The 23,976-nt window shown below is 42.3% G+C and overlaps 1 protein-coding gene across 1 annotated transcript in view; it reads left to right on the top strand.

The window, feature by feature from the left end:
- SNTB1 (syntrophin beta 1) overlaps positions 1 to 23,976 on the top strand; it is a 115,711-nt gene that overhangs the window by 56,608 nt on the left and 35,127 nt on the right. The window contains exons 2-3 of the mRNA XM_086741213.1: positions 2,587 to 2,803; positions 18,395 to 18,602. Of these exons, the coding sequence (XP_086597339.1) occupies positions 2,587 to 2,803; positions 18,395 to 18,602 (425 nt within the window). The remainder of the gene's footprint in view (positions 1 to 2,586; positions 2,804 to 18,394; positions 18,603 to 23,976) is intronic.

Genomic DNA, 23,976 nt, shown 5'->3' with positions numbered 1-23,976 from the left:
TTTCCTCAAGGTAATTTTCTTGGCTTTTGCTGTGTTTGAGACTCAGTTTCTGTAGAGGGTTGCGTTTCTGCTCTCTCCTCCTGCTCCTGCTTCCTCTTTCACAGGAGTTTCTGAAACAGTGCAGCTGCCTGCCACGAATTCACCGGTGTGTCGCATGGAAACTTGGCTTCTTGGCGCATGGAAAGGACAGCTCTTTTCTTCTGCAGCCGTCTCTGGGGAATTAAATTCACATTCTGTGTTCCTGCTTAGGTTTAGAGCCAAATTTTTCACTTCAATATCCTTCCTCTCCCTGCCCCTCTCTCCTTTCCTTAATTAAAAGATACTCAGGTCGAATGCATATAGCTGCAGCTGGAAGAGGATGAAAATAGCACAGATGAAAGAGCTACATTATTGAGACCTGGACCTTTATTTAGCATCCCATTTACTGGAATGTCACTGTAATGGAGTTCAAAAGCCGACCGGCTTACTTTTTTCAACCAATTAATTGATAATCTCTAATTTAAAGGGAACAAAATTTTGTTTAGAGTCAAACATGCTTTTACAGCTTCAGCTGTTCCTCCCATCTAAAAGAATGACGAAGTCATATTCGTTCAGTGTGAACAGGAATAGATTCACCACATCTGTATGTGTTCAGTCTCTCTGTCTCCCGAAGGCTGTGAGTACATCCAAACGGAGCTACTGACTGCTAAAACCAATATCTGTATGGCACTGGCTGAAACTGCTAATTTTCTGCACCTTTGGAAAATCAGATAATTTCTGGAATGCCCAAGGATGAGCACTGGTTTTGAGAGTTAGGTGACAGGTTTTTAGACAATGGACTCGAGCCAGGTTGGTGTCTACATAAAGATAAAAAGATCAATCTCAACACCTTTTGCCTTAGATGTTTACTGGAAGCCTGGTAGAATCTAGTGCCAGCACTCCCCTGAGCAGGGAAGAAATGAATTTCCGAAGTTACTCAGAATAGTAAGGGACAAAGACATCAAAACAGAATTTCTCATAAATCACAAGTGATTCTTCTTACAGAGGACTATCCTGTAAAATATCTAAACACCAAAGTCCTTAATGTTGAGCTTAACAGATTTTTTTTTTTAAAGGAGAGAGAGAGAGCAATGGCAAGATGTGCACTAAGGTGTTTTAGAGGAAGGATGGCAATTGATGATCACAGAGCCTGGACTCTAGTTTTGCACAAGTATCTGTCTTGGTGAAGCTGTTTTGAAGTGCCTTGAAAATAGTGCTGCTGAAATTACCCACCTTGTCTGTGGTTTTGACAGAAACACTTTTGTTCTTCTCCACTTCTCTGAATACTTCCCGTGCTTTCACTTTGAACTTAAAAACTTCAGTCTGCTTTCCCTAATTCAACCTCCTTCACCACAGTGCCCTTTCGTAATTTACCCATCTTTTTGTTATTCGGTCATTCCCATTCTCTTCAGCTGGGCTGACGCGATGATCTGCACCGTTTCCTTGAAATCATCTCTCACAGCATTTTAATAACTTCCACAAGTTCATGGTGCTCTTGCCTTTTCAGTTCGTCTCGTTGCTGTTTGAGTCCTGGGTACAATCAGGTGGCAGTAGCCAGTTAGGCAGCCACCAGTTAGGCAGCCACCACTGTGTACATTGGATGTATACATTTAACCAGGGTGCGGTTAAATGTGAGCTCTTTTCTTGGTTGAGCTCCTTCAGGTTTGTGAAGGAGAAGGGTATTGGCAGATACTGATACAGATACTGATTGGCAGATTTGCCAAGCATGTGAAAAGCAAAAGTAAAAGTGGTCTTGAACTGCCAAAAGAATTAAAAAGCAGGGAAAATGTTGCAATATTTGCTTGCATGAAGAGGGGAATATGAAGTATGAATGTAAAAGAGGTATTGATTTTTGCAGACATTAAGATCAGTTGGATGATACATTCACTTTTCCTATCCATACTGGGAAAAAAGCATTGGAAGAGGCTGAGAAGAGATCTAATCTGACACCTCCGCTCTCACGAAAGGCTCAAACTCAATTTTCTTTCCCCAAGAGAGGGCTAAGAGTTGAATTGGTTTTTGTTTACTCTGTGTGTACAAGTAGATCAGCTAAAACCTCTTCCCAGCAAGCAGAAATAGCTGTCAAGATCAGTGATGGGACACTGACAAGCGTGAACCAGAAGCGAGACGTGAGTTTGCAGCACTGGGAGCATTGCTGGAAGATATTAGATAGGAGAATAATAGATTTACTGTCACTTGGTTGAATGTCTTTCTTAAAAACTTCCCTATCCTTCAGCCAGCCCACAGCTTCTGTAGATAGGATTTGCTGCTTGAGGACTTACAGCCTCTGGGGCAGAGGTCAGATGGCTCTCCTGGCCTTACACCAGCCATATCTTCTTATTTTGCCTGTCCCATTCTTTTCCCTCGTTTTACTCATTGCACCATACTGAGACTGGCAGCGGTCAGATCTCCATCTTCTGTATTTGCACAGCTTCCAATGCTGTGACACTGGATGAATAGAAATAATAAGCAGCACAGAGACTTGGTACCAATTCAAAGAACTCACATGGGATGCAACTACTGAATATCCATTTATTTATTGCTTTCCTTTTTTTTTCTTCTCCGTAGTGAAATATATGAGAGAAGCAACCCCCTATGTGAAGAAAGGCTCCCCTGTTTCAGAAATTGGGTGGGAGACGCCTCCTCCCGAATCTCCCCGCTTGGGTTGCGCCTCTGCTGACCCCCTGTCGCAGCTTTCGCTCTCCATCCACAGAGACAAGAAGACAATACCGCTCAAGATGTGCTACGTGACGCGCAACATGACGGTGTCGGACCCTGAGAACAGGTGAGCGGGGGCTTTGCCTGGGGCTGGAATTTTGCCTTCACGTTGAATTGTTGTTGGCCTTTTCAGCATTGGGGCTGGTGATAGGCTCTGGCCACATGCAGCAACCCAGCGAGGAGCAAGCGAGGACTGTTTTGGAAAGGGTGCGTGGTGCTGGGCTCAGCCTTTGGGTTGTGTGCTAAAGAAACTCTTCAGTGCAGTAATCCAAAATTTTTATATAGAAATAGAATCTCAAGGGTTTGTTTTCATCCTGATTAAGTGTCTGCTTTTGAAGGAAAAGACACTGTACACACTAATTGGTTGCATCTTCTGGGCTGGCTTAATCTAATTCCACTAAATTGCATTTTCTTTTCTTTTTTAATGAATATTATTATAATAATGGCCTGTTTTGTCCATTCAGTTCTGGGTATTAAAGACAAGAATAGGAGAAAAGTTCCACTTATAAGGGATTAATGGGGGATTTCTGTGACTTCTTGGTTTTTTTCATAGTGTTAAAAATAGGATGAGCTTTTACCGGCCCTTATTTATAACATATGTGGAACAGCTGCACCACACCAGCACACTCTCTGATCCCTGCTCTAACAGCTGCTAATAAAAAAGGGCCCAGACAAGTCAGTAACACATGCTGATTCTTCTCTCCAAATAATGGCCTTTTTGTTTTTCTGCAGTGTACTGGCTTGCCCAGAAGCTGGGTGTAATGCCTTTGATTCTCAGCACTTATGTATAGGCATAAATAAAAGTTACATGTTCATTTGCAGAGAAGGATAAGGAGAAGAGGGGAGAGCAGAAGGGCATTTGGGGAGGATGGGTTCTCCTCTAATCTGTTGCACTGCAATTCAGAAACTTTATCAGTATCTATGTAATTTCCCTTCCTTCTTTTTTATATTTGTCTGACTTTCTTTTAAATTTTATTTTCCTATTTTTATTTTCCTAGTTTTACTATCTTGCATTGTTTTACTTTGCTTCTGCTCTTCATCTCACCAAGTGGTTACCACCATAGTCAGTGATAAGTGATCACCATTGAAGTGCAATTATAAAACAGCAATTACCCTAGCAGTCTTTCTCAAGTTTAAATCAAGATGGTTATTGATATCACTGATTTTTTTTCACTTATCTGTATAGTTTAAGATGTTGACGTTTGACAACTGTATCACTAGCATGAGAGTTTGTCGTTCTCTCTGCTGTGGAGTGTATTTTAAAAATACCCAAGCACATTGCGTTGTGTGAATCAGCACGATATCATGATGCTTTAGACATGTTGGCTTCATTCTTTCAGTGTTTTTCCTTTTTTTTTTTTTGGACTGTATTGTAGTTCTCTGCTCCTGTCACTCTCCTGGTCCTCAGTTTTGTCGGAAGTCCAGGATGACTGATTCAGAGGGATACACACTCATTGCTCATGATACTTCTGCATGGAGCTGACTTTTTCAACATGTGATACAAATGTGTGTGTTCTTAGTTGTTACTAGGAAATAACGCGTGGGAGAGTCATATTGCTTATTATCATGGTTTTCATTCTGTGTTGCTGTCATTTCCTGTGGAAAGAGTGACTTCTGATTTTTACTGTAGTCCAACACAGTGCAGTGTACAATCTAAGCTGGATTTTTCCATCCAAGCACACCGTACCTCACCAATGTGCTAGCTGCAGTGCAATAATTGCATCCCATCAATTAGCATCTTTACCTATGTAATGTTTTTTTTTCAAAATTCAGAATACTGGCACTGATATTTCCCAGTAGAAATGCTGTTACCAAGCAGGCACCCTTTCCCTCTGGAATATATCCCAAGATAGTAATCTGATTTCACAAAAATCATTTGATCTTTGTTCACATCAGAGCCCGAACCATGTCCTTACATGCTTATGTCACTTCTGTTTCATAACCCAGTGACCTGACACACATAGATCTTATAACTGATGGTGTCATTTTGCTGGATAGCTTTAGAAGAGCACTGCTGACAGGTTGCCAGAGCATATGCTGGCCCTCAAAGGGCTCCTTTGGACTGTAGCTGAGATAATTTTGATCTAAGGCCAAGTGTGGATATGGAAAGCATGAGTTTTCCAGTGCACATGTTTCTGCAGTGCAGGCTGGAGATCATGTCACAGCAGAGTGGTGGGACCAGGCTGAACTGGTTTGATATTCAGCATGAGAAGATACTTAGGTTAAAGGACCCAGAATGAAGTACTCGCTTGTGGGCACTGCATCATCTCCAGTTCTAAGAAAGCTGGGGTGAAATGTGGGCTTAATGGGCACGGAGAAAGTTACGGTTCTCCCCCTAGAGCTGGTTTCCTGCATAGGATTTCTGTTTCTCTTTACAGACTGGCCCCAGTTGAGACTCCTAAACCTGTGTCTACTCGAATGGTTTAGTGAGCCTGTTATTTCAGAGCCGGAGTGAAGTTTAGCACTTTTAGAGCCAGCAGCTCTCAGATCTCTCCTTCACCTAACCTGCCTGTTCACTCTGAAGGAGACAGGGAGTTTACTTCCCTGTCACCTGATTTTAAAAGCTGTAAGATACCAAGAAGATACCTTAACATAAACCAATGCTAAACTTAGTGTGTAGGAAAATGTTTTTAATAATACAAACATGGCAACAGGAGAAAAGATGCAGAGCATCTTAGAAGCATCTATGTCATTGTCCTGTAGACACAGGGACCATTGTTATATTTTAGGCTGGAAGAAACCAGATTAAAATAATTACTACTTAAATCTGTTGTTTGCCTGCATTTTTACTGATGAGTGTCCTTCTTGGTGGCAGCATTAAAGGTTAATGTCAGGCCTCACAGAGGACATGTGGCAATGGTCACAGCTAATAATACCAATGAGCAGTAACTCTTACTCAGTATAAAAAGCTTTTTATCAATTTCTGGTGATGATATTGAGGAATAGGAGAAGAAGAAGAAAGGAAGTAAGTCTCTAAGGTGAATTTTTTTCTGTTGTTGCTTTTAAAGTCTTGGAACATAATACAAAGGTACTTCTGTACACCGCACAGGAGACACGACATTCCCTGGAGGAATCAGGCCACACTGCAAAGGTTTTCTCTTTGGTTTTGAACACCCTAAAATCCCTCTTGCCCTTCATTCAGCCAAATCCATGAGGTGTGGGCCTGATCCTGCCAGCACTTAGTCTGCAGAGATCACGTTTTTCCAGTGTCCAAAGCAGTGTGATCCTTACAGGGAACTTCAGCAGGGATCCAGTCGTAAGGATCAAGTTACACATTGGCAGGATTTAGCCCTCTGATGGGAAAGGTTTGCTTTGGTTTTGAAGCTAGGAAAAATGACAGATTCCCAGCGGGGTGGTGCCGGCTGCCAGCTGCGCATACAGGTGCAGTTCATAGACTTCTCACCGAGGACACATGGAGAAATGGATAAGGCAATTTCCTTATCTGTTGTCCATTTCAGGGTTGGACTGAGAATTATGATCAGAAGGTAAAATTGAGCAGGTACATTATAAAGGTGGCAGAGAAGCTGGCTGATATCCATTCATTCCGGGCTGTGTGCACTGAGCTGCAACTGGGAATGGCCTGAGCTTCCCAGGATGACAAGAAGCTGCAAGACAGACTGGCATCTATTTCCTCCAAAGGCTGCTATAGGCTTAAGCTGCTTCTTTACTTTGATTAAAAGACTATTTTTTTTTTTTTTGCATTGGGAAGTACTGATTCACTGAAAGAAGTATTTGCAAGATTTATTGCAAAGTTGTCACTCCTCAAACTGATTCCTTTTGCACACATTGTTTTTTAAAAACAATTCTTACATTATTTAATAACACGTCAGTAATGTACAGTAACGAGGTCAGTGAGATTTAACATTTTGAATTGTAAGTAGTGTATAAGCATGTAATTTAAGTAAGCATGAAATATCCCTGTGTGATTCTGAAATGGCATTTCAAAATCTTAAATATAAACCAAATTCTGGTGAATTTGAATGTTTTTCCTTTTGTTATAATAATTCATGAAAACAAAAGTTGAACCTTCTTTAAAATAAAATGTTTTGAGTTTCAACCAGATTTAATATGACATAGTAAAAACCAGTCCTCGTGCCAAAAGCCATGAGTCATGAATGCTGATTACAAGCGTAAGAAGTTAGCAGAAGAGTTAGCAGTGAAGATGAAATAAAAAGACAAGCATCTTTAGAAGTCATGGAGCTGTGACACTAGCATAGGACAGCACTGTCCAAAAATGGACTTCTTGAATGTTTTTCTGATGCATTTTCAGCTGTGAGGCTGATTGATTATTTTTATAAGTGATATCTTGAATAGTAGTAGAAACTGTGCCTTTTCAGGAAAACTCTATGGAAGATGACCACGTGTAATTTGGGACCTGCCAGCACTCACTGCTGATCCAGAGCACAACTATTTTTCTTTAAAAGGACTACAGAACTTGATATATTCAGACCGGACATTAGGAAGCATTTCTTTACCGAGAGGGTGGTCAAGCACTGGAAGAGGCTTCCTAGAGAGGTGGTTGATGCCCCCAGCCTGTCAGTGTTTAAGAGCCATTTGGACAATGCCCTTAACAACATGCTTTAACTTGGTCAGCCCTGAAGTGGTGAGGCAGTTGGACTAGATGATGGTTGTGGGTCCCTTCCAACTGAAGTAGTCTACTCTGTTTTATTCTAAGAAGGAATTACAGACATTTAGCTCCTTCACCTCTAAAAGGTCATGCTGGTATAATTTAAGGGTGACTAAGGGAGCAAGGAGGCAAGTACTAAGTAGTGCAGAAGAGTCTGGATGTCTTGTTGATGAAAGCGTGGGCTGGCTCATGCCTGTTTCCTACGTGGTAAACAGGACTGTACTTTGATGTTGCCTGGTATGAGCAGCCACTGGTATGCAAAGCAAAGGCTGAATTCTCCTTGACAAGCAGCATGGTTTTGGTGTGGAGCTTTGCAGCCTGGGTTTTTTCCCCACTGACAAGAGAGCAGATCCCCCGAGTCAGGTGCCTGGTGTGGGGCTCGCAGAGGGCAAGGGCACTGCTGTGGAGAGTGGGCATGGTACTGATAATGAGTTACAGCTGCTCTTGTCCAGCGTAGGTCCCATTTGTCTTCCTTTTTGCCTCTTGCCTCTTAAGGACTAGTTTGATAACACTGGGCTCAACCAATGACACTGACGCGGATGACAGGGCAAAGACTGAGCCCAAGACCCGGGACTAAGGAGATGATGGACCATTTCCACTGCTGTGCCGGCACTGCTGCAGCACGCTGGAGCTGTGTCAGCCCTGGGTGGACACCAGTGGTTCTGCTGGGCTTGCTGGGGAGGTTCCCTTCCTAATGGGAAGTACAGATTTAGCAGGACTGGCCTCTGTTTTAGGAAACTTGGGCCTTTTTTCTGTTACCATGTGTTGTAGGTGGGCAAAAGAAAGGAAGAGGACTTATGTATGCGTGGGGGATAGAGCAAAGGTAAAGATACTATAATGGGTGCATTACCAGTGTAAAAAATCCCTCTCCACACCTCCCAAAGGAATCTGTGCCTTGCTTCTTGTGCTGTTATTGAGCTGCTCTCCAGCTGTAGACAAAATCTCTATGAAAGGGAGAGAGCATACTTAATTCGCAGTGTTGTCGCGAGCTACAGCTTGAGATCCTTGGATGAAAGGCTTATAGCACTTTATTGTTATTATTGGTACAGGCATGTTTAGCTATTTGAATATCAATAAGTCCTTTGAAGAAGTCATTGAGTCCGCTAGAGTCAAAGTCCTGATTTATATCAAGAATTTTTGTTACTGTTTTTTTTTTCCTAGTAGGCTGTGTTTATTATCTGTTTAGATTACTGTTAAACTAGGGAAGAAATCAACAATCCAACATTAAAGTAAAACAACTTGAAAGGATGTAATTCAAATCTAGAAAAGAACAAAAATTACGACAATCAGGATGAAACTCTGGTTGACTCGCCCCTTACCCTTAAGCCACCCTGTTGTGCTCGGCTATCGCAGCATGCACAGTCTGTTACAGAAGGATGGTGTAACACTGTGAAGCGCTTTACATCCTTGCCCACAAAGTGTAGTGAATTTAAGATCAATGTGGGTTTTTTAACCTTAGCTCCCAACTATTTTACTGTTATTGATCCAAATCCTTCCTTTGTGCAAAGTGGGGTTTTTCTCGTGTTCTTGTTTGTTTATAGTACTGTAACTGCTAATCTGCCCCCAAAACTTGGTCTTTACTGGAAGGGATGAACAAGTAGGCGGCACTTGAGATTTATCTACTGTTCTTTCTTGTCAAGCGGAGAGAAGTTAGGTGATGTAGCTAAAAAGGCATTTACAGCGACCCCTTCAATACCCTGAGGGTAGGAGAGGGAAGAAGTTAGGGTATGGGCAGAGGAGGGAGAGGAGTGGAGTGGTGGGGTGAATGGCCAGACAACAGGGAAGGCCTCCTCCATGGTACATTAACATGTCCCCTCTGAGAGCTGCATGGCTGTGGGACCTTCATTGCTAGCTAGGGTCAATGCATTCAGGGCTAGGGTTGTCAGATGAGAGACAAGTAAAATTGCATTTGTTCTCTTATAACAGAATTTTGGAGCAAATAATTAACTTCTAGAATTAGTTATTGGTTCAGGCCGGGCTGTCTGATAGTCCTCCATCACCTACATCATTTGCTCTTTGGGCAGCTCTGCAATTGCTGGTGCATTTTGGAAGCCACAGTCATCTGTCTCGCTAAGGGACAGTTTTCCAACCCTGTAGGAGCTGAAGCTCTGAAGCTTCTAGGCAGAAAGGGTGATTTTTTGTTTTGTTTTGTTTTTTTTCATTATTAGGAATAGTTATTTTCCATCATTTGTGAAAATCCCCACCAGCCAAACGGATCATCGATTTTGCTCTGGATCATATAAACATATGTCTTAGCCTCATTTTCTTCTCAGCCTTCTTGGAAAGCTGCTGAGATCAAACACCTCTGTAGGACTCTCCCTTCTGTAGAGAGGAGTGTTGTGGTCTCTTTTGAGTCAAATCACCAGCTAAGCTTTTTGGAAGGAAAAAAAAAATCTCTAAACAACCCAAAGGCCATTTTCTGCAGAGCAGCCTCAAGGATATTAATTTACACAACCACTAGGTTGAACTTTGCATGTTCATTTATTTACTTTAGGTTTGGTTTTTGTTCAGTTAAATTATGTAAAATACCTTTCTAATATCCTAAGGACCTGCTGTAGTATCTGGGCAACAGTTTGAGAAGTGAATTGCTGAGGAATGTGCTAGGATTTGGGAACACATGGTGGAAATCACTGAGTTTTCCTACGGGCTGTTTGAGATGCCACTGTAGAACTGGATAGTTACGGCATGTTGTGACTGACCTTCAATCTATGCAAGTCCTGGTGAATCTGGGATGAGTCATGTCTCATTTTCTTGAAAAACAAGTTGCATCTTTTCCCCTGACGTAATGACATGGGGCTTTCTCTGCTCCCCATCCTTCTGGGGTGGACAGACGAGCTCCTGGTGTCCCTCCCATCTCCAGTACAAGTCGAATGGGAATGGGCAAAGCTCCTCCATATGTTACTCAAAACAAGTGTCTGTGCCTGCATGCAGATATGCGAGCGTAAGCAAAACTTTGTGTATATGTGTGTGTGTGTGTCTATGTGTGCATGGCACCGAATGTGACCTGACAGGAATAAAATGTGTCCTAGTGAGTGGGTGGTGAGGAAGGATGTGTGTGGTGTAGAGGTGGCAGTAACCAAGACTGGCAGAACACTTTCAGCTGGATTTTTGATTAACAAACTTTTAGCCAAAGTCTTTATTTTCTGTGAAAATATGTAAATAATGAATTAATGGAGAAGAAGACGATATGCTCGTGGGTTTTTGTATTGTATTTTGGTTTTTTTTCAGCCACTGCTTCAGTTAGGGGAGTTTTGAAAAAGTCATAGAATTTTCATTTTTCCACCAGCTTCAACTGTAGAGGATTGAGCTGAGGAATAGAAATAAGAGCAAAGTAAATTAAAGAAATTAATCTGGGGAGGGGGAACAAGAAGAAGAAACTGCCTTAAGAAATGCATGGAGAGAAGGAAGGAGACCCAATTAAGAAAAGATGATGGAGAAAGAAGCCAACCAGCAAGGCGAAGTGATGGACAAAGAGAGTGAAAACTGCAGCAGACTTTACTTAGTGAACATTTTTGCAAAAAAAAAGAGAAAAATCAAAGCACTGCAGAGATGGAGGAAGACAAATGCTCCAAGAAATGTGTTGCAGATTAAAGGGAAAGGGCAGGACAGAGGACGACAAACAGTTAATCATGGTTTGTGGGTGTCTGTATGTAAACGTATGTAAGTGCTGACATCCAACGTGACTCTAAATAATGTTGGAGAGCAATTTTAACACCCCTGAGATCTGCCAAACAAAGGAAGTTGATATGCAAGGGTTTCAGTTTCCTGCCATGCTCCTTGTCCCCGGAGTCTTTGTGTCACTGCTTGTAGCCGGTGACAACGTCGAGACCCTTTTTCCTGCCTGGCTGTGCTCTGTGCTGGACTTTCCATCCCTTATCAGCAGCTCTGCAAATTGGATTTCAGTCTTACAGCTCCGATCTGGCCTGACCTGCCGTTAATCAGCGAGCAGGATTTTCAGCTGCTGCATTCAAAGCTGCTCTCTCCTGCACCTTCTGCAGTCACTTGTGTCGCAGCAAATTGCAAATTACAGCCACAGCAGGAGCCTCGGGTGATGGGCTGCCACCATAGGTGCCCCAGCTCAGTGCTGGTAGGTGCTGAGGCCGGGCTTTACTGTTTAACTTGTGTGCGCAGACGTTGCTGTTTTGATACCCCGTTGTCACTTCCAGCTTTCACATGCGTTTCTGCTGGTGGAAATTCCTATTTTCCTGTAGTAGGAATCAGGGAGAGTTACACTGAAGTTGTTATTTCTTCTCATCACTTACATACAGCTTTTCCATCAACCTCTGAGTCTATTAATTGGGAAGATGAGCTTACTGCCAGTAGTGAAAGTGCCGGGAGGTGATCCATGCTGCCGTTCCTGAAGAGGCCGGCAGCATCTCCGAGAGCCTGGCTCCCAGATGGTGCTCTCTCCCCGGTGCTCAGAGGCCAGTAATTGATCCAGAGGGAATTTGTGGGGTTGTTGTTGTCGTTGTTGAGCAGACTGGTTTCTATTTGGCTTCAACTGGCAACTAAGCAGTGATCCCTAGGATTTCTTGATCATGGAAGCCAAAAAGTAAGTGTATAAAATAATAAGACAGTGAGACACATTCTGCTAGATGAGGTGGACTTGCTGTTTGTCTCTTCTGGCAAGACTTTCTCCTGTGACATTTCATCCACAAGACAGAGCTGATCTATCAGCAGCCCTCCCTTCTCATTTGTCCCCTTTTCATGCTAGTTTTCGTCCATACTTGTGGATCATGTCCCTTCCTTTCCCCTGGGTCCTACTACAGCACTGCCTACCAGCAACAAAGACAATGGTGGTGTTTCTCAGAAGACTTCTAAATCTTCTCCAGTGCCATGATATCTTATTTATGCTGTTGCACCCTCATCTCAATCTGAAGGGATCATTTACCACTATTACCAGCTACAGTCAGATGCTCTTTGCTTAGCCCTGACGCACCTCCAGCTGCAGAATCATAGAATCATAGAATAGTTTGGGTTGGAAGGGACCTTTAAAGATCATCTAGTCCAACCTCAAAAGTTTACTTTGCTGCAGAAGGTGCTTTGAGGTTGGCTGTGGCTTTGCTAGAGGTGCAGCTTTTGTGGCTTTTTTTTTTTTTTCATAGCATTAATACACTTTTCCTCTTACTGTGAAAGAGCTGTGATCAATATATTGACCACACCAATCACATCTTCTGGTCTTGAAGTTTCAGGCAGCATCTGTTAAAGGTTAAATCAAATTCCTACCATGCCTCTGGAATAATTCTTTTTTTTTTTTTCTTTTATATTCCCAAGTAACTGACTCCACTGCTCCTTGCAACAGCGCTTTTGCTGAATTCACTATGAAGAAAGCTGGACTCTGTATTCCTGTGTTACCAATATTCAGCACTATTACAAGCAGAATATAAAAGAAAAATTCAAGAAAGAAAATTATAAGAGGTCTTTTGGGCAATGCAGGGAAAGAGTTCTGCTCCTTAACATCCATAGACAAATTAAGTTAAATTAATTTTTTTTTGTTGTTCTGAGTAGAGAAAGCAGTGCACAATGTGCTCTGCAGATTGGTCAACATCAGCACACAGCAGCGTGAGCACGTCTGTTGTAGAACCAAATGCTTTCCTTACTTGTATGCAGTGCAACTCCGCTGATATCCCTTTTATTAAAGCCCAGCTGGTGGCAAATAGAAATAAAATAAACAGTGACAGCTCATTAGTGATATACACACTCTCTGCTTGGACATCAGTCTAGTCCAGCTCCCCAGAAATGAGTATCTACATCATTTTTACCACTGTAAGTTGAAATTTAGCAAGTAACTGTTAATACAGCGAGTACCCTTGTGACGGTGAGAGGACTGAGAGACTTTACAAAGAAAAATTCCATGTGATTACCAAATAACGCTCACTTGTTAAAATTGCTTTCACCTCCATTTAGGTGCCTCAAATGAAGATGCTTCTTTAGTGTATGCTGGGGAATTCGTTGCAAGCCTAACAGTCTCTCTATGAAATATTTTCCTTGCAGACTAAACCCAGCATTTCCATTACTTCATTTTAGTGATTTTATTCCTGGTTCATCTCCTGATGCTGCATGTAGAATTGAAAATGAATCTTAATACATTTTTTAAAATTTATTTTACAACAAAACTTATAACTATTTAAATATCATCTCTGATTTTGTTCTTCTAAATTCCCCCTTATTCTGGAAAGCCTCACATATTTGTATACTCAGAAATTAAGAAAATTTACTTACCACAATTTCATGTACAGACAGTGATGGAGATGGAGTGAGCAGTTTGGCCCCTGTCCCCTTTTTAATTTTGCAGAGTCAGTGGCAGAGTGTTTTGCTCCTGACTATGTCGGCGCAAAATCAAAGTAGTGTGATGGACTCAAATAACTCTGGCTCCAGCTTATCATTAACTTCAAGGGATTTACTCCACACTTTAATCAGTCACTGAATACATAATCTGACCCAGGAAAAGGCACAAAGTGTAAATCAGTGCCTCATTTGGTCCTGAGCCAATGCTGGTGGGAGAAGTGCTTTCAAGAGATTTGATAAAAGGTATTTCTTAGATAATGAACACTTCTACAGAAAGAGGCCTTATCAAATGCTGAATGAGTATGGTGTAAGTAAAAGCTCAGGATGATGCAGCAAGGGAGGGAGTTTTGGCCTCTTAACGTGTAAGGTTACGGCATTTGGAGGTCTTGTGTCAGCCCTGTGTTCTTCGGGTGGAGAAGGGGATGCTGGAAACACTCCTCGGCTCGGTGGGACTCGTTGAGAAGGAGAGAGAAAATTACTCTTATTATGAGGTTTGCCAAATGATCTCTGAGAAAATGTGATATCATTCATATGCACTGCCAAGCTGGAGAGGTGCCGCGCATCTTGGCAGCCATCGAGAACTAACATATAATTCCTTTGGGTTGGTAGGGGCTTTATCAGAAACAGCTCCATATGCAGTATTTACATAACTGTGGTGGAGTGTGAGAATAAACACAGCTGTGGCATTGCCCTAAATATTTCAATTCAGTGGGGAACTGAGGGAACTTTATCACTGAACTCCAGATAAACAGAAGTCAGTAAGCAGTGGTCAGTTTAGCCAAGGAACAAATTACAGCTACAATGCCTGGACTGCTGGAAACATTTAAATGCTTTAGTGTTGGAGTTTACTGAGGTCACTGGTATTTTTTTACTTTTCAAAAAATATGGAAATGCCATCAGTCAGCTGTTATACAAAAAGCATCATCCAAATGCACTGGTGAATCAAAGCAACGTAGGCTGAAAGGCAGAAAAGGGAAAGTTTATAGGAATGCAGCACTTTTCACATCTGATTGTGGTTGGAGCCCATGGGTTTCTAGGAATATTATAAGTTTCTGTTAGTATCCCCATCCCAACTGACTGTGGACATGGGAGTCCTGGATCATCAGCAGAAATCTGTAAGCTCGGTTTCTTAAATATAGTTTAGGGCTCAGATCTCACAGCAAATAGCCAGTAGCAGAGTTCAAGCAGTTGAAGATTTAGACTTTTGCCTTTAAGATGTGAAAAGATGTACCTAGCAGCTTGCACAGGAATGATGCTTGCAGACGTATTCCTGGGGCTGGACCAGTGCTGTGGATGAAAGGATTCAGTTTCAGGGCCGTCAAAGCAGCATGTATTCCTGGTTTTAACTCACTTTTGAGAAGTGTAGTATGTATTGTCCAATCTTCCTGTCACTCAGCTCAGGGAACAAGGAAGACTTTCTGCAGTTGTTAGTTGTATCACCATCAAACTTTGATGACTGACAAGCAGTCCCCAGAATAGCCCCATTAGAAGTCACTGAGGGATGATATTTTAGGAGTATTTTTGCAAGCATGGCTCAGTATACCAGGTATACTAGAATTGATATCACAGTAGAATGTCTATATATGAGAATATGCATAGTTTAGAATCACTTAAACAGAACTGTAAAGAGCTGGCTAAATGTTCATTATTTTAGCGGACAGAAATCTTGTAGAAATGCTTAAATAGCCATCCTCAAGGGAAATACACTTCGATGAACACCCAAGTAACAAAATACTTGTTTGTATGTTAATCCATTTGCTTTAAAAAAGAATTCAAGCGTTTTCCAAATTGGGGGAAAGCAAGTTTCCATTTGGAAGCTCTTTCAGTTCTAGATAATTTATTTTTAAACCAAAGCGTGCTACAACTCTAACTTAAAAAGGAATGACACAAGTTTGCTGCTCTTCCTTTGCAGCAGAAAAAGCAGCACGTTCTTCTCTGTGTCTTTATAGTCCTTGTTCAGCACTTCGTTTATCGCACGACACTCAGCGACTTTGTAGGTGGGAGTTCCCTTATAGAAACCACAGGCTTTGAAAAGAGCATTGTTTCACACAATCCGTACAGTGCATTAACATTTTTCAAAACCAGCACAATTCTGTCCAAATAATTTTTGTCTTTAAAAGAAGTATTAAAATGGGAATTGAGTGCAGGAAATCCTGAGTGCTGCTCCTGGCTTGTTCTCTACCTTGTCTGAGTTATGAACCTTTGCATTTTTTCAGTGGTAAAATGAGGATGCTGTCACTGACCTCATTTGTAAAACCACGTGAGATCTGCCAAAAAATAGTCACCAACTACCATCATATATTTTGAAAATCCGAGTCTGTATAATTTCTTTCCATTGATAGCTGCCTACAAGAACAAGTTCAAACTCAGGTTCATAAGGCAATGGGAGAGCAATGTAGAACAGAGTAGACTATTTTAGTTGGAAGGGAATTACAATGATTGTGTAGTCAAACTGCCTGACTACTTCAGGTGAACAAGTAAAATGTTGTTAAGGGCATTGTCCAAATGCCTCTTAAACACTGACAGTCTGGGGGCATCGACCATCTCTCTAGGAAGCCCATTCCAGTGTTTGACCACCGTCTCAGAAAGAAATGCTTCCTAATGTTCAGTCTAAACCTCCCCTGGCGCAGCTTTTAACCATTCCCATGCATCCTATCACTGGATACCAGGGAGAAGAGATCAGCACCTCCCTCTCCACTTCTCCTCAGAAAGCTGTAGAGAGCAGTGAGATCACCCCTCAGCTTCCTTTTCTCCAAACTAGACAAGGCCAAATCCTTAGCTGCTCCTCACAGGACATTCCTTCCAGCCCTTTCACCAGCTTTGTTGCCCTCCATGGATGCATCCAAGGACCTTCACAGCCTTCTTAACTTGTGGGGCCTAGAACTGCACACAGTATTCAAGGTGAGGCCACACCAATTCTAAATACAGGAAGAATACAGATGTGCATGATCTTAATTATCATTGGACACAAATGGCTAAATCATAACTGTTGGGGAGACAGCTTTTCTTTTTCCCAAGATCTGCATCATCTGACAAGGAATTTTGCTTTCGTTACCTGAGGTCAAATCCTTGGTGCATCCTGGAGCAGCTCAGTAAGAGCCTTTATTTTCAGCCAGTGCTGAGCTCCAGCAGCTTTACTGAGGAAACATGCGTTACTGTGTTCGCTCAGTGCTTTCTGAGAAATCAGCCCACTTTTTAAGCTATCCAAACAGTGATTTAGGACCCTGAACAGTTCAGCTGCTGAGTTTGGAAAATCATGACCTTTTCTATCTTTAGAGCAGTGTCTACGTGGAGACCTCTCCTTCCCAAAATGGACAAACATGAGACCAGCGGTCCTTGCTCTCCCAGCCCCGGAGTGCTCCGCAGATTGAGTCGCTCTCTGTTCTGGATTCTGCTGTGGTTTAACTAATTAATTAAAACCTCTTAATTGTTAGTTAAGCTCCAAGTTGCAGGATTTTGTAATTGCATAACAAATATTTGCATTACAGTACTGTCTTGAACCTTAACCTGACTAAATTCTGCTGAACTCATTACCTTTCTGCTACAGAAAGGAGTCATCATGTGTCCCAGAGATAGAGCAGCAGTACCCAGGGCAGAAGCACGTGCTTGTGCTCTGATCCCAGGTCGGATTTGTGTGGATAACGCTCAGGGGCAGTCACTGCACGTGTATAATTAAAAAGCACAAATATGATATGGAGTCAAGTGATGGGCAATGTCCAGGGCTTGGTTTTGTGATCACTGCATAAGGATAAACCAGACTGTTGCTTAGTGGGTTGTTTAACAAATGTTCAAGTACAAGGAGCCCACGGAGCTATAAAGAGCACACAAAGCCCTACTAATAACTAATAACTTCACTGAGAACAGAGCTGAAATAGCTGCAGCTGCCTCTCAAAGCACTTTTGGTTGTTGTTGTTGTTAGCAAAGGTGTTGGTACAGGTCCCATAACCACGATGGACAGGATTAATGCTCCTGAAAGCTGTGTTCGTCTGTGCTTTTCAAACCACAGTGGCGGGGTGGAAGCCCACCGGGTGGTCTAGTAAGCATGTTTTTTTGGAAAAAAAAAAAACCATCTCTTTACATAGGAGTTTGGAAAACTGTAAAAGATGCCTGCCAGCAGCAATCATACAGTTGCAGTTATTAACACTTTCCTGCTGCCACTGTTAGCAGGATCTAAATGGAGCATTGAGGACATTGGTAACTCCTGGAGAAGGCCAATTGCACTGGGCTTCTGGTTGGTGCTTAGTGATGTCACTGAAATCACAGCATAATCCTAAGAAAACTCCTCCATTTGGGATGAGGGTGGTTTTCATTTAGCTCTGTGTCTGTAAAATAAGCACATTGAGAAACTCTGGGCATGCCATGATATCCAGCTGAAGAAGGCAGCAGCTTATCCCTGACTTCTCCGCAGTCATCTCCCATGCAGTTCTGGGTGGTTGCCGTGTCGATGATCATTAATGGATGAATGCTTCTCTTGCCTTTCTATTTGAAACTCCTATTGACATGCTAGATGCATCAGCATTGGTAAATCCTCTTCTCAGGGATTTTACCACAGTGCCAGTGCAGACCTGGCTTCAGTTAAGATGATCCTACTCTGTTCAGGTGTTGTGAAGGTAAGTTCTTAGTGTTAGGTCTGGATATTAGTATCCTTCTTTTTAACTCATTGCTAACACGAAGCGAGGTAATACATTTAGCCGCCTAACGGTATCTAAGTGAACATAATGTTTTTCCCCCCTGTTTTTCTAGACTTATTGAAGTTCATTCACCTGATGCCAAGCACACTGTGGTGCTCAGGAGTAAGGATTCGGCTACAGCCCAGGCTTGGTTCAATGCCATCCACTCCAGTGTCACTGAGCTCATCCCCAGGGTGATTGCAGAAGTCAGAGACCAGCTGGGTAAAACAGGGATTGCTGGAAGTCGGGAGATTAGGCATCTAGGCTGGCTTGCAGAAAAGGTAATGAAAACATTCTTATTTTAATTTCTAAGCTCTCTCTTTCTCACTTGCTCTTTGTTCCTGAATTCAGCCTTGTCTGGAAGTAGAGAGGCTAAATGAGGTTCTGGGTTTTGATTTAGCTTTCCATGAAGACTTTTCTTTTCTTAATGTATCAATTTTTGTGCTTTTAAAGACAACCCCAAAACTAGCAGGTCCCACGAATCTTCGATTCTGTACGCCAATTAGCAAAGACTTTTCTGGGAGATCAAGTGTCTCATGATCTGTGAAATTCAGGCACAGGACATGAGTCACAAAAACTGGTATGAACCTCAGCCTCACCTGTTGTTATGTTTCCTATTCACATATATGAGGTGTCACCTTCCTACTCCCAGCTTGGGAAGTAACCAGTTACGTGGTCCGTGGTCCACCCCTCCGCTGTGCCTGGGCATGGTCTGCAGCACAAGGTGGTGTCCCCACTGTGCCTGGGAGCTTGTTCTTTAGTTGTAACCCTGAGCTGATCTTTGTAGACGTCTCAAAATGTTTTACACCACAAGGAAAACCTAGTGTTCAATTTGAAAGTAGTTTGGGATCTATTGACCTGTGGCAAGCCAACCCATGAGTGCACAAGGATGGTATCAGTGCAGTCTCAGAATCTGTTTTAGGCACTGTACCGACTGGTAAGCGTGGATTTGCTACGATAACAGCATTAGGATTGTGCTTAGAAATACCTCCTGTCCAGGTATTGCCTGGGCAGCCATTCAGAGCACCTCTGCCTCTCCAGCAGTGCATGGGACAACGGCCACTACGTACACACTGCCCTGTCAACCTATGCATCCAGCACAGGTGTGGAAAGCTGACTGCCATTGCCCTGACAAAAATAATGGACTTTTCAGCTCTATCTGGGATTTTGTAGATGAAAATGTGGAAGCCACAGGCACCATATTTCTCTCTAGCATCCTTTAAGAAGGCAAACCATTGATTTTTGGAAAAACGTGGGTCGGTCCACACCACTTGTAGCGAGGCAAAGATTCCAAAACCTTTCAGGTAGATTTTTTGCTGACCCTCCCTCCAAGCTTGCAGAGTGGGGAGGACAGCAGAACTCTGTGGCTTAGTGCTGGAGAAAATGTTAAAATTTGGGGTTAAAACACCAAAGCATTGGTAAGTAAATTTTAACGGTATTAAACCGTACAACTGTGGGGTCTTTAATCTTATTTTCCCTTTTGTATCTCTTTCTATAAACTTATGAAAAGCTGAATATAAGAAGCTTTTCCTGTTGCAAAATCCTCTCCTCCGACATGGTAACTGCTCTGTAGCAGATCACATGGACCTTATGTGTAAAATATTCACAGGTCATTTTAAGCAGACACATGACATGCTTCTGTTGGTGAATTTCCTCTCCTTACAGTTAATACACAATATCCCGTTCACACGCTTCTTTCTCCTCTTTTTACCTTTTGGACTGAGATCTTACTTCATGTTACTCATTATGGATCGGTTCAAGGTCCTGCTGAGTTTAGTGGTGAAATTTTTGTTGCCTTTAATAGGACCAGGCTGCGGCTCTGTGCACGTTCCAGTGTATTTACAGTGCCTGTCATCAAGAATTAGCCTTGGGAGATTTGCAGCGACATTGTTACCCAAAAGTCAACATGTTTTTTTCCCTAAACTAACCATCCAGAGCTGTGCAATAGTAACGGAGTGAGGTCAAAAGTTCCCAGCTTCTTCTTGTGTTGCAGACCTGTTGAAAAGTAGAGAAAATCACTACACATGGTAAAAAGCAATGTTAAATTGCTTTTGTTGTGTTACAGGACTGTGGGCTGTAAAGCCTGGGTGAAAGAAGGATAGCCTGCAGGGTGGGAGAGGAAGGTATATACACTGTGTATATATACAAACTGTATATATACTGTCTCAGAGGAGGTGTTCACGTCAGCTGGGTGAGGTGCTGACCACAGGGTATTTACTAGGGGCTCCTCATGCAAAACCGGGGTTTGCCAGGTTTTGCCAGTGGGGAGAGATTAAATTCTCCAGTGATTTTTGGAAGCACACCAGGAATACCAGCTTTCTTCTTCTGGGGTGAAGTTCCTTAACACAACCACTGCTGGTTGGTTTCTAAACGCTGGAGTTTAGAAATGGACCTCATTATTAGTAGCCACAAAATAAAACATGTGCCTTGTATTCCTCCTAATATTACCATTATTTTTTTCCCCTGTGATATTTTGTGCCATATCTTGCTATTTTTTTCATGGACTGCAGTGGGAAAAAATCTGAACTCCGTTTTGAAAAGCATTTTAGACTGTGATGTTTAAGACCGCTTTTATGGCATTGCATTATGTTACTTACATAGCCTGTCCTTACAGTGAATTCTCAGCAAAATGGAACAACGCTAAGTGAGATGAATTCCTCTGCTTGTTTGGGGAATGCAAAATGTAATCCCATAGAAATTTCACTGTAATTTGCTGTGATTACTCTCTGCTTTCATTAAGCTATTTCCTGGTTTGACATTTTTTATATGTCTCTGCTCTAAACTTAGCTCTAAACTTCAACCTTTATAGTACTACAGAAATAGATTCATTAGCGGAGCCTCCCTCAGGTGGATAATGTTAAAATAAATAGTAGGTTATCTAAGGTACTAAGCAATTGAATGCTAAAAGGATTCTTCTGCCTTCACCAACCTTCCTTGTGAAGGAGCCCTAAATTTGTGGTCTTCAGCATGAAACATCCATCTTGTCAGGTCCCTGGCTGTGCCCCAGGGTAGGCAGTGAGGGTTCGTTTGCAGGTACAGCAAAGAGCTCTGCATCCCTTTAAGAAAGCAAATGCTCACTGTGGCATTCTTACACGTAAGGAGAAAAACAGCCAGAAGCAATCATTAGAGATGCCACATTCCCTCTTTTATTAAGGCACTAACCTTGTCCTGCCCTTGACCTTATGGGGAAGGGTTTCTGAACCTGGCTGAGGACTAGGGCATTATATTAGTCACCAGCATCCTAAAACGTTTCTGTAACTAAGAACAATGTCAAGTACCAGTTTGTAATGAAGTGTGCTGTCCCCATCGCCTTTGCTTTCTTGTGTTGGTCTTTTCGCCTCAGCAAGACCTGTGGAATTAACAAGCATGCTAAGTGGGAGGGAACAGCTACATATAGGTTTTAATTTTTCCAGGTCTTTCTTTTTTTTAATGTTCCCTGTAAAGATACTTTTAGTGACCAAATACAAAAGAAGAAGTGAGTAATGTCATCCTAACTGAGGAGCTTTTCCATGTGTGTGTTAATTGCCCTTCTTCTTTCCAGGAATGCTTTCAGTCTTTGTAGAAATGTCTTTTCCACCTCTCTTTTTCCCCCACTCTTTATAGTTCTGGACATCCTGTGGCTTACAGAGGAGCTGAAACAGGCATTGATGCTTTTCTTCTCACACTTATCCACCTACCATTGAGTTCCATCGTGAGGAGCAAATGCTGCTCTGGCACTGGAAAGCTAAAACACTCAGGAAATGGTAGTTTATTTTATCACTTCGTAATGTCTGTTCCAGTAGACCAAGGTATCATTGGCAAAAGCTTTATCTACATTTTTGCCTCTTTAATGCAAACACAAAAAAGTGTTCTGGCAAAAGTGGTTTTGCAAAGGTCGCTTTTGCCAATTCAGCAGTCAGCCACACAAAGCAAAAGCATGACTGGTTTCAGGGGAAGCTGAAGCTGTAGCCAGGCGCCAGACTTGTAGCTGGGTAACTTAAAAAAAAAAACAAACCTAAATGAAACCCCAATCTCTGCGTCTCTCCCTGTCCTCACTGTGCCAGTAACACTTTAAATGTAGGCTTGGAGGAAAGAAAAAGCACTTCTGCAGCCAGAGACTGTTCTCCTCTCTGGATGTCAAATGTCTTCCAGGTCGTGGGCTTCTTAAAATGATCTCAAAGCTCCTTTGAATAACTTAAAAATAGGAGTTGCTGAAAGTTGTCTTTTATATTGTTGATATTTGAAGCTGGAGAGGTGCCCTTGTGGGCTTTTCTTACTAGACCTTAACCCCAGTGCTTGGTTCCTGTTCACGTTGCTCTGCTAACGCAGGGCAAGCGTGCGGCTGCTCCCACAGATCTGGTGTGGGGATCAGAGCAGAGAATGCACCTGATATTGGAGGGGAAATAACCAGAGCGGCATGGTGGATCGGAGTTGTTTTTCAGCTCCTGACACTATCTCTGAAATGAAAAGTATGTTAATATATTACAGGCTGTTCAGTCTCCTCAAACCTTAGATAACCGTATCATTGTGTTAGAGCTGAAGTGCAGGGTATGTCGCAGTAGAGTGATCTTCTTCGGTATCGAGTCGTATATTGCAGTATTATATTTATCTTCCTGCTCTCACTCTAATTCAGAGGAGGCAGTGATAACAGCAAGACTGTGAGCCGTGCAAGCTGTCCAAATAAGATTTAGGCAAATGACATGAGAGGGTATTTGAGGTTGGTTTTTTTTCACCAGTTTGAAATGAAAAAGTTTCTGTTTCACCATTTCCTTTGGACGTATGTTCAGTGATTAGCAAAACAAGTACACAGTAAAGGATCCACATTGTTATTCTTATTGCAGACAAATGTATTTTTGAAGAATGGGAGAGAAGCTTCAGTTTTAAAATGTTATATAACTTCCAAATTCTAAAAGTGAACTTAAAATGTCTTTGCATGAGAAAACCACCAGCTCGTCACATAGTTAAAACATTTTGCCTTTATTTAACATTGTGAATATCTGTTTTTAACCACCTTCCCATGAAGCACAGCAGCTGCTAGACAGCATTTTAAAAACCCTGGGCATGGCCACGTGTCCATGGTTGGGGCTGCTGCCGCCGTCCCTCTGAGCTCTCCCAGCTCTTCCATCGTGGTGGTAGCAGTGTTTGTCTGACCCTGAGCCAGATCAGATAGTGACGCTGGTAGAAAACTCATTACTTTTTGATGCCGTAGCATTAGCTTTCTGCAGGTTTTATGACAAATCCCAGTGTAAAAGAAGTAGTGAGAGCCTGCAGCAGAGGGGGAAAGGGGGCTGCCTCATTAAGCTGTGTATAACTCTTCCTCAGGGCTAGCTGCCTTGTCAGGCTGCACAGGCTGAACCAGCGGCATGTTCAGGAATAAAATTCGGGTTGTACTAATCCCCAGGTCTGTGTTCTGGCCCTGCAAAGTACCTGTGCATGCTTAGGCTGAAACTGCAGTGCATTTTTGTTTTTTCTGTATCTTAACCCCCAATGCAAATCAGCGTATGGTTTAACCAGATAAATAACCTGCTAGAAACATGGGTGTTTGCTAAGAAAACTCATACTCAAATACCTCATTTCTTTGCAAAGAAGTTGCATTCCTGTAATGTGGTCTCCTTTTCAATTTCTAGTCTCTACAGGGTTGTTTTTTTTTTTTGTTCTTTTCTTTCTGTCTCTGTT

Source organism: Chlamydotis macqueenii, chromosome 2 (genome assembly GCF_036417535.1).
Source record: "Chlamydotis macqueenii isolate bChlMac1 chromosome 2, bChlMac1.mat, whole genome shotgun sequence".
NCBI lineage: Eukaryota > Metazoa > Chordata > Aves > Otidiformes > Otididae > Chlamydotis > Chlamydotis macqueenii.
This window is presented reverse-complemented; position numbering and strand designations above follow the sequence as displayed.